Raw genomic sequence first — 11,093 nt, 5'->3', positions numbered from 1 at the left:
TGTCAGTGTAACGCCGCCATCTCTAATTATCATTACAAAAAGCAGTATAATAAATTGCGAGCAGCTGGACACACCTTCTATGTTAAAATGTGAGTCCGTATTTGGAAACATTTCCTACATTTTGCACCATTTCTTGTTCTCATTATGCGACCGACAATGTAGCGCCCTAACTCTTGCCGATGCTGCCCACTGTGTGGAACGGAGCATACGAGGTGAATAAAGTTATACAGTCCTTAAAAATAAGGCTCGTTGCTATTTTCCCGCTGGCATGTACACAAATAGGCCGGTTGCTGATTTTGATATGTTTTACACTAATGTACAGCTGCGTCTCCTACCTCATCATGTAGTAGCCGGCAACGAGGTTGTAGTGCGTAATCTCAGCGCCCTTCGGCATCCCCGTGGTTCCCGACGTGTAGCACACGGCTAGAACGGTGCTACGAGGGTCGGCAATGGCACACTCGCGGAAGTCTTGCTCGTCCAGCTTCAAAAAGTCGGAAGCAGACACAAAGCCCATGGCACGACCCATGCAAAAGAGTGCCTGCGAGAGGTGCAGATTCGAGTGCGAATGTTTTGCATATATAAGGCACTGAAAATGAATTACACTTATAGCAGAAGACACCACCAGACACACGTGCGCGGCTAGTCGCGATCTGGCACATATCTATTATAGACGAATTCAGGCAACGTCGTATTGTCCCTTGCGAGCGCAATAAGCTAGGATTGGTACTAGGAATAAAATGCTAGGTATAAATATTCTGGTGGGGGGTGGGGGGTGCGGAGAATATTTCTTTGGCGCTCGGATTATTTCCGCTGGTGCTCCAATTAAAGTAAGCAGAAAAACCTAGCTCTTTGAGACACACGTGCTGTAGCGCGATAGTTTTGTGGCGTATGATGGTATAGATGCTGTGATCGATATGGGAGCTCTGTGTCACCTTCTTCCGCCGTCTTGGCTGACATCTGTGGGGTAGATTTTTCCTCAAAGTGCGCTGCGCATCTCTTGTCGAGAGTTGCCGAGAAACGTTTATCTTGCATAGGTAACACACATTTCAATGTCATGTGTTAGAAAACCTATTTGTGACTACTTTCACTGTTGCTGTGACACTCAGCGCCCGCAGCTTCGGTGGTTACCTCTTTGGGGCGTAAATGCAATAGGCGTAAAATTTTTTTTTATTATGCGCGGAAGTTGAAACAGTTAAATTTGTCTGTAGAGCTTACAGTACAAGTTACACCAATTACTTCGTGGTGTGATTTCCCTTTAGAAGAGAGGGAAATTTGCGCACGTGTTCCGAAAGTAAGCACGCGAGGAAGTTTGTAAACACGTGGCCTCATACCTTTATATTCAGGCTTGCGACTGCTGCCTTGACCTTCACGGCATACTGCTCGTCAGTGATGATATGTGTGCAGTCACCGTCTCCTGCATGGTAGCGGATTTCTCCTGCAAAGGCAATATGCCAGCAACCACGCGCTCAGTCGTTCGTTCCAACAATGTTACATTTACAAAGAACCTGTCGTATTTGTTCATTGGCTACTGCAATCTTCTGGGAATGACTATGATGCGGGTAGATATGCATATCTACCCGCATCATATCATGCATATCTACCCGCGGGTAGATATGCGTATCTACCCGGTTATAGGATTCGATTTCCGAATCCTATAACCCGCTTGCTCTCCCAGCTTAGGAGAGCAAGCGTGCGCATCCCTGTGATTTATAATATTTGTATTCAGTAATGTATTCTGCAGTTGGGTGTCGGCGCAGAATGCCCCATGCTTTTTTTTTGCTTCTTTAGAGCCTGTCTGCAGTCATCGTTCCGTCAGGGCGCTCGTCTTCCACTTGAACGACCTTTTCTTTAACGGATGAAATTTTCCACTGCGTCAATACTAAAAGGGGTAAGGGATCATACGGCATGATCTATACTGAGATTATTTACAAAATGTCGTGATAAGTAGGGGGATGCCTTAAAAACTTGCAATCGGCTGAGGCTAGATTCAAGAGAGGGGCATGATGTGTTACTAAGCCTATAGTTACAGAGAAGTGGTCACTTACAAATGAATTATTGATTGCATGCCATTCTAAATCAGGAAATGGAGAGGAGCGCCAATGGGCAGCTCTACTAATGAACACGAAGTTTGACAAACATTGTAATATGTTGTTTCCTTCTTATTGGAGAGACACGTCTCAGAGTGCTGAAGAAAGTTTTCTATAAGTTGACCTCTCGGGTCATATTCCGAGTCTCACCACAACGTGTTGTGAGTGGTAATATTATCCCCAAGTATGTAGGGTTCTGCAAGCTCATTAACCATATAAAAATTAGCTTTTCCGAAATGATAGTTTGGTGGCATGTATATAAAACATACAGCAACCAATTAAAAAGTATTGGCTGAACTGACATTACCTCAAGGGTCATATGAAGCGCCACATGGTTGCGCCATCTGTTGACAAGCGACATACTTGTCTGCAACTATTGCTACACGACCAGACAACGCGACAGCGTCGCCTCGGTTTTTCCGAAAAATGGCGTATTGTATTAAGTTGTTTTGTGTAGATATACGGTGTGTTTCTTGAACCCACAGCACCTTTGCATTAAATATATGTAGGATTTCTTTAACAATATCGAGGTTGTGGAGGAGTCCTCTGATGTTCCACTGTAATATGTGCACGCCTGATGAAAGTGGATTTTCTGCAGTGTGTTTAACAGACACGACTTAGCTCACAGACCCCTTTCCGGGTGCCGTAATGCGGGGTTTCTCTCTTTTGGAGTGTTCGAGAGATTGGCGCGGTTCATTCGGCGCTAAGGGTGCCGTCTGAATGGGTGTTTTGTCCAGCATCTTTTCCGAGACGCTGGAAAGGCGCTTTTGCGAGCGGCATGTTTGACGAGAGGGCCTCGTCTCATGTCTCGAAGCTCTTGAGGCCACCAGCCCTGAGGTCGATGAACCCTTCTCCCTGAAGGCGAAACAATACTAGCCCTAGATGCTGCTGAACCTGGATAGGACAGGTCCTGCATATGCTAACTGCACGCCGCTGCTAAAAGCAAATATGAATACCCAAGGGTGGGTATGTCGCACAAGGTTAACCGTTGCTGCCCGTAAAGTCTGTAGTACAAAGAAATAAGAGGACAAGGAAGATAGAAATCGAGTGAGTAATATGAAGATAGGATAGAAGTGCAGGAAAACGAAACTACCGATTTCCCCCGGGTGGGTCGGTCCGCAAATCCCGTATACATTAAACCAAAAGTGTGTGGAAGGCCGGAAGCACGGAAGGCCATGGTGACTAAATCATCACAGCGTTGCGATGTAAGTTGTGCGCGCAAACTGTAATTTTGTGGGTGAGCTATGTGCATATCATACCATGGTGCGACGACTACTATGAGCTCAGCGGATAGTAAACGTTCGGCTCCAAGTGTCTATGCCTATTTTTTGCATTTGGCGTCGACGAACGCTGACGGTTTCCCGGCGGTCTCATCTAGTGCGTCATTGAGGCGCGGCGCCTTAACGCCGCTTCTGGCACTCTTCATCGCGACAGCTTTTGAAGCGAAAAGCTTCCCTACGCTAGTCAACACCGTGCTTCGCGCGAGCCGGCGTATGTCTGAATTGGCTCCGTAAGCGTCTTCGGAGTCGGCGCAGGTGGCCACTGCCGCGAGCTATGCGTCATCGTTTGACGTTCGCCGCAAGCGCGTGTTTATCGCGGAGGCCGACTATATAACCGCTTGCCAGAGAATAGGTGTGCGCATTCAACAGGGAAGAAGAAAAGAGTGATACTACCGATACACAGAGCTGTATTTATGGCTGTAAAGAAATCGCAAGAGGATGTGCCCAACAATGATGAATAAAGAAGTTTATTAATCCTGCATAACGTATGGTATATATAATTGATAAGCAATTTGTATAACTACACAAGGCACATGTACATCATAACCATAAGCTAACCAAAGCATATCCATAAGTGAAACCGTAAACATAATTATAGGCTAAACCATAAAGCATAACCATAAGCTAAACCGCAAGCATATTCATAACTTAAACCATAAGCATATCCATAAGTTACATCGTAAGCATATCCATAGGCTAAATCACAAAGCATAACCATAAGCTAAACCGTAAGCATGACCATAGGCTAAATTATCAACCATAACCATAAGCTAAACCATAAGACTCACCGAACCTTTTCGCATCGAGATATCCAGGCTTAACCTTAGCTAAGCCCCAGCCAATTTTTTGAGATACGTGGTATATGTAGCGAAGTGCTGTTTCTGCTGCACCGCCGTAGTCTACTGTGCTTCATCGCGCCAAGTCATTTTCGAGTATTGTTAGAACACCGATTAAATATTTCTTGCACTGCGCTAATACTTGCGATTCGTTTCACTGTTACGCCGTTTGGGCAAAACTGGCAGTCTTTCACAATATTAAGTTTTCGTAAAGGCGTTCCTTGGTGTGCCCATCATCAACTAGCTTTCCAGAAACACTTCCACAACCTTCACAGGAAGGTCTTTGTACAGAGAGCGCTCTAGTAAGAGCCACACACTGGGAATTTATGCTGAATAATTTCCCTACTTACCTTCAGTCAGCGATGTCTTCGCTAAGACAATGGTAGCTCCTGCTAGGACGCAGCCGTACATAGCCAATAGATTTTCCACCGTATTGTCCAGATGAATGCACATCCGGTCTCCCGAAAGCACGCCATGCTGCCGGAAACCGACGGCGTAGCGTTCCATGCCCGCCAGCGCCTCAGCACGTGTGAGGCTGATGACATCACTAAACTGCAAGTATTCACAGGACAAAGAGAAGTGCCACGAACGTGAACGCAATCTTGACTTCATGAAAGCTTTTACATTTTCCGGCCGTTCCCGCGCTTGTTCTTTAGGTTAGAACACTTCCCCTCACGCAAAATTTATTTGAGATTTTACGTGCCCAAAACCACGATTAAGTTGTGAGGTGCGCCATAACTGAGACTCCACAAAACTTTCGACCACCTGAGGTTGTTTAACTAGCACCTGAATGCACGCACACAACCATTCTTGTCTTTATCCCTCATCGAAACGCGGTCGCCGCGGCCGGGCACGAACTCGTGACCTCGAGCACAGCAGCGGGGGGCAACGCTTAGCCACTAACCTACGACGCCGGTTACTCCTCATCACAGCAGTGCGGAATTGCTGCTTCTCCTTAAGCGCTGTGGTGGCTTGCTCAATTTCACTTACTTATTGACGCATGGGATGCTCAAGTAAAAAAAAAACAAGAGTTGCAATTTTGGCTTACATAAAAATGAAGGTCCACTCAACCTCCCCTCGGCCCAAAAAGGAAAAAAAAATCTCAGGACGCTTGAGCACTTCTTATGACCAGTGCATGCGAATACAATACTGTCCAATTGAACGCCGCTGAGCGGCCCTTCTAGCTATGAACTCTTCGGGGGCGAGCTAGCGCGTTGACACGCTTGGCCAATGCCTCTAAGACAGCACAAGGCCGGTGTACTTCGATCCGCGACGTCGTGCTACCTCTCCATACTTAAATGGAATATGGTGACAAACGCGGGGAAAAGGGGCTTATTTAGGCGTGCGAGAGCAGGAACAGCGGGCGATGAACAGCAACAATGGCAGCTGCACAGTCTTCGTTCTCCTCTTCCCTTCTCGTCTTGATCCCCGCGTCCCCTTTACGCGCTCGGACGCAACATACCTCTTCTTACAGGCAAACCCCACTGGGCGAGTCAACTATAGCTTGTCGTAGCGTGCATGATTTCAACCGTGTGACATGCACGACTTGTGTCCCAGCAGAACGCCTGCCAGTGTTCGTGAGGCGCACTAGAGTATAGTTCATTTCGTTGACATTGTCGATATCAACATACGGTCCATCGTAGTTTGCCAGCAGCTTTTGGCACAAACCGCACTTCCTTGTGGTAGTCCAAAGCCAAACAAGATCACCAGGATGATATGTAACAGGCTGATGTCGGGTGTCGCAGTGGGCTTTGAAGTTTGGAGCCAGAGTCCGCAGACGCTCAAGTCTCCGAGCCTCTTCAGCGAGGCATAGCCTATCGGCCACCGTAGGATTGTCGTGGTGGTAAAACTGGAGGACAGTGTGGAGCGTATACCGAGGCGGCTGAGCGTATAGAAGGAAGAAGGGCCTTGAGCCGGTTGTCTCGTGTTTGGGGGTGTTGTAGGCGTAAGTAATAAATGGTAGAACTCCATCCCAATTTTTACGATCGCATGTAACACACATGGAAAGCATATTGGTAATTGTTCGATTAGTGCGCTCAGTGAGGCCGTTCGTTTGCAGATGGTACGGCGTCGAGTGCCTGAGGTGCGAGTTACATAAACGCACAAACTCTTCCACGATACCCACCGTGAATTGACGTCCCCGGTCACTTATAATAATAGCAGGTGGTCCATGCCGTAGAACAATAACGTCAAGTAAGAACAGCGACACTTCGGTGGCAGTGGCTGATGGTATAGCCGCCGTCTCACAATTGCGTGTGAAATGGTCGGCGCAGACAATTATCCAGCGGTTCCCCTTAGATGACTGAGCAAAAGGGCCTAACAGATCAATGCCAACTTGCCGAAAGGGTGAGCTGGGAGGCGGCACAGATTGAAGGAGACCAGATGGGGCAGTAGTTGGGCGTTTGCGACGTTGGCACTGTATGCAGCTGGCGACATACAACTCAACTGAATGTCGCCTGCGGTGCGGGGCCAGTAAAAGCATGCGATAAAGGGGGCTCACAGTGCCTAAGTGGCTGGAGGTAGGGTCATCGTGCATCGCCTGAAGTATTGCTGGCCGGAGACGCTCCGGCACCGCTAGAAGGAAGCGTGCACCCGGGCTTGAGTAGTGCCTTTTTTTTTAGTGCGTCTTTATTTCTGCGTTTAATAGGCCAAGCCTTGCGGCAGAAAAGGGGTGCTCTAAGGGGGAGGGGGAGGAGGACCGGTGCTCTCTTCTTCCTCGAGGTGGAGTGGTCCCGAGGTCGGCTCTGCAAAGAGGCGGCCAGGCCCTTCCTTGTTCCTTGTACAGGAGCCCGTCACGTACACAATAGCTGCTTGTCGCACTTGAATGGGCAGAAATGAAGAGTGGCTCAAATTTGGTGTCTGTCCGTTGTTCTGCTTTGAACGCATCGATATCTGCAAAAGGAGATGTCACAGAAGCAACGAGATGATCAAAATCGTCTGCGTCGCAGTCCGTCGTGGTACGCGGCATACGGGAAAGGCAGTCTGCGTCAGCATGTTTTCGGCCATTCTTGTAGGAAACAGTGAAGTTATATTCCTGCAACCTCAAAGACCAGCGCACAAGTCGACCACAAGGGTCGCGAAGGTTCATGAGCCAGCACAGAGGATGGTGGTCTGTGACGACTAGGAATGGGCGTCCGTACAAGTACGAGCAAAATCGCTGAACCGCACAGATTACAGCGAGGCATTCATGCTCTGTCACCGTGTAATTGCGTTCAGGTTTGCTTAATGAGCGGCTTGCATAAGCAAACACGTGCTGATCGTCGTCATAGCGTTCGACCAAGACGGCACCCAGACCAACGCCACTGGCATCTGTGTGGATTTCTGTCGGCGCAGTAGGATTGAAGTGGCGAAGGATTGGTCGGGAGGTCAGCAGGAACTTAAACTGACGAAATGCAGAGTCGCACTCGGGTGTCCACTCAAACCGTGCGTTATTATGTAGCAGGTTTGTCAGAGGATAAGCGACGTCACTAAAACATGGAATAAATCGGCGAAAGTAAGAGCAAAGACCCAGAAAACTACGAAGTTGCTTCACTGACTGATGTGCACTGAATGCCTCAACAGCTGCCGTCTTGAGGGGATCAGGCCGGATACCGTCTTTGTCAACAAGATGACCCAGCACAAGGGTTTGACGGTCACCAAAGTTAAATTTCTTGGAGTTCAGAACGAGACCAGTGTTTTTTATGCAATCGAGGACAATATCCAGGCGCGTATTGTGCTTATTGAATGTGCGCCCGAATATAACGTCGTCAAGATAGCACATACAGATGATCCGCTTTAACCCTCGCAGAATGGTGTCCATGAAGCTTTCAATGGTTGCTGGAGCGTTGCACAACCCAAATGGCTTCACAACGAATTCCAATAATCGATCCGGGGCTATGAAGGCTGTTTTCTCCTTGTCTGCCGGCTGTATCGGGATATCGGGTGTATCGGGATGTTCTGAGCGTAGGTGCACTGAAGAAAAATAAGAGGCCGAATGAAGGCAATTACATCATCCATCCGTGGCAGCGGATAGACATTCTTCTCAGTCACGGCGTTTAATCTTCGATAATCGACGTAAAATCTCCAGTTACCGTCTTTCTTTCTGACGAGTATGACCGGAGCTTCCCAAGGACTACAGGACACATTTTCCCTCGTTTCCGCGTCCTCCCGCCTCCCACCCCCTCCCCTTTAGAAGAACCCCACCTATATATACTGTGGCGAGGAAAGCATATGTCGCCTTGAAGAAGACAAGTCCACTTGTCGAAACATTGGCTCCTGCATTTACCTTGTTCGCGTTTTGCTCATTTTCCATCATGTCACTCGCTTGTTCCCCGATTATCTTGCGCTCGTTAGGCGACACGCAATAATGCTTTTGCATGATCGGGTGCGCAGATCCCGTATCGATAGTATGGCGTGTTCGCGACTCGGGAGTCGAGAACGTGTTCTCCGGCTGCGCAAAGTCAAACGCTGACAGATGCTTAGAAAGCGTGTCTACCAAGGCATGGCGCTCCCTTGTGCTGAGCGACTTGTTTATCATACACAGAAGCTTTTTGTCTGAGACGTGGTGAAGGTCAGCAGGTTCACACCGCAGGTCTGTTAGCACGGCTATGGACGAAGACGTGTATTCTGTAAAGCAGGCGACTTTCAAGCCTTCTGGAAGCATGGCGGGTTCTGCTGAGCAGTTGGCCGTGCACAAGCCAGCACGCCCGTTGCTGATGGATACCACACAATGAGGGCCAAAAAGCTTTCTTCACACAGTTTAGATGTATTGGCTCTACGCAGGCACTGAAACTGTTTGGAACTTCACCGTGACATACCACCGGCACGCACATAGAGGTAGACGCAGGCACAACAGTATCTACAGATACACAAACCTCAGTAAAACACGTTGAGGGGATAGTTGGCGCATAGCTTTCAATAGGTGAAGCGCCAATATCACCAAGCGCCTTGTCCTGTCTGTATTTCTTCTTGTGTGTTGTCACTACTTGCGCTTCACCTATTTAAAGCACAAACTTCACCTTGACTGCAAGTCTCCTCTAAGAGCCCGGACAAAACATGACCATCGACGCAAACTTCCCCCATGCGGCAATCGACGGTCGCACCCCACTGTCGCAAAAAGTCGATGCCCAAAATCACTTCGTGCGCCGATCGGGGATGGCGAAAACTCCACCAGCCAAGGATGCTTCAGCACTTGCACACACAAACAGGGCGCAACGACTCACCGCTAACTCCACAATACATTGCGGCCTGGTCCCACCGAAATACAACTTTGCGCCCCAACCGACCTTTAAAACCGAGACTCATTACGGACACAGTTGCTCCGGTATCAACTAAAGCCATTGTAGAAATATCATCATCAAGTACTTGCACTTTGTTCTTAATCATAGCAACTGCAGGGGGCGTTTCTGTCGATAGCACGTGTCGAGCGACCTCACCCCCGTCGGCCGCGCTAGCTCGTTTTCCGGTTCTGAAGGCGAGGCAGAGCGGCGCACGGGTGGTGGAGATTGACGTAAACGCGGTGCACAAGAAGATAGCGGTGGCGTCAAGCTCCTGTCAGATGCCGGCGAGCGGCTCCGAAAGCTTCTCTGCCAGTAATCGTTGCCGGGAGGGACGCCAGCTGACGAAGAGGGGGTGTACGGCTGTTGAGTTGTCCTCATAGGAGGTGTGGTCCTTGTTTATGAGCCGGATCGACCATTCCACGTTGTTAGGCGACGACTGCGAAACCTCGCTATGTGGCCCGCAACACCGCATTGGAAAACACCGGCAGATGCCGCAAATTTTTATGTTCCTCCATGTAGTCACGCATGTTGCTTTCGACTGCATAGCCAGCAGGTGGGTCACATTGATCATGGCTAGGCACCGGCCGCCGGGAGGCGTGCGTGCGGCGAGGGCGTTGGTCGTGGTCATGATCTTGATAGCTCATGGGCCCTCTCGTTTGTGAGGTAGACGTATACTCAACGGTCACTGAGTCAACCGTCGATTACCATGCGGACGAAACGGCCGTGTTTCTCATCTCGTGTGGTGAGTACGCACCAGTGATGCCGGGTGTGCAACGGTACGTCTCTTCTCGATGGAGCAACTCTTCGCGAATAATCTGCCATATTTGATGGAAGGTCAACACACGAACTGGGGTCTACACTTTCCACCGTTGTGACATCAGTCAGGCAGCCAAACTTCGGTATTATCCGTCGCATCTTGAGCGTCTCAAAGGTCCTGCAGTGGCGAATGACGTCAGACACAGAATACAAGCTTTCCTTGCCGATCAAAAAACTGTAGACGTCTTCGGCCACTCCTTTCAACAAATGTCATCTTCAGACATTTGAGAGTTGGTTATTTTACACAGTTTCAGCACTTCTTCAATATAAGTCGTACAGGCATCACTGGGAATCTGAGCTCTTTGCGAAAGCGTCTGTTCAGTGCGTTTCTTTTTTGCACTAGAGTCTCTGAAACACGCTCTGAGCTCCTCGACGAAAATCTCCCATGAAATGAGCGTGTCTTCGTGATTCTCATGCCAAACGAGCGCTGTGTTGGTAAGGGAAACCACAACATTGGACAATTGTGCGGTCGACATCCGACCGTTAGACTGGCTCACCCAGGGTAGTTCGTGAGCCACTCGTCGACATCTTCTCCGGCTTTTCCTCGGAAAGTGAGTGGCACACAGCACTATTGACGGATCACCAGGAGCTGGCCTTGAAGCCGCGTCAGATCCGTCGGGAATGTGGCAGGCGTATTCAGGCATGTCAGGTAGGGGTGGCGGAAGTCCGGCAGTTCGAGGGCTTCGGCGAAGTTGTAGCAGCGTAGGCTCCGTGGTTACGAGATGTACCCCGCACCGTCCACCAATTTGTTACAAGCACGGGGAAAAGGGGTTTATTTAGGCCTGCGAGAGTAGGAACAGCAAGCTACGAACAGCA

The 11,093-nt window shown here is 49.1% G+C and overlaps 1 protein-coding gene across 1 annotated transcript; it reads right to left on the bottom strand.

Annotated features, from left to right (window-relative positions):
* Positions 1–331: 331 nt before the first annotated feature.
* On the bottom strand, positions 332–10,089 carry LOC126532467 (uncharacterized). The gene is made up of 4 exons (XM_072287685.1): positions 9,985–10,089; positions 4,554–4,755; positions 1,332–1,435; positions 332–538 (listed from the first exon to the last, which is right to left on the bottom strand). Exons 1-4 carry the CDS (start codon positions 10,087–10,089, stop codon positions 332–334), a joined length of 618 nt encoding a protein of 205 aa, XP_072143786.1.
* Positions 10,090–11,093: the final 1,004 nt, after the last annotated feature.

This window comes from Dermacentor andersoni, chromosome 4, assembly GCF_023375885.2.
Source record: "Dermacentor andersoni chromosome 4, qqDerAnde1_hic_scaffold, whole genome shotgun sequence".
In the NCBI taxonomy this organism is placed as follows: domain Eukaryota; kingdom Metazoa; phylum Arthropoda; class Arachnida; order Ixodida; family Ixodidae; genus Dermacentor; species Dermacentor andersoni.
This window is presented reverse-complemented; position numbering and strand designations above follow the sequence as displayed.

Bases quoted from the DNA above. Each gene is read 5' to 3' on its own strand.
- LOC126532467 (XM_072287685.1), bottom strand. From the start codon at position 10,089: ATGACCACGACCAACGCCCTCGCCGCACGCACGCCTCCCGGCGGCCGG. The intron at 4,756-9,984 runs GTGACTACATGG...GAATACTTGCAG, and splicing joins TGCAGTCGAAAGCAACATGC to TTTAGTGATGTCATCAGCCT. The intron at 539-1,331 runs GTATGAGGCCAC...CACCTCTCGCAG, and splicing joins TCGCAAGCCTGAATATAAAG to GCACTCTTTTGCATGGGTCG.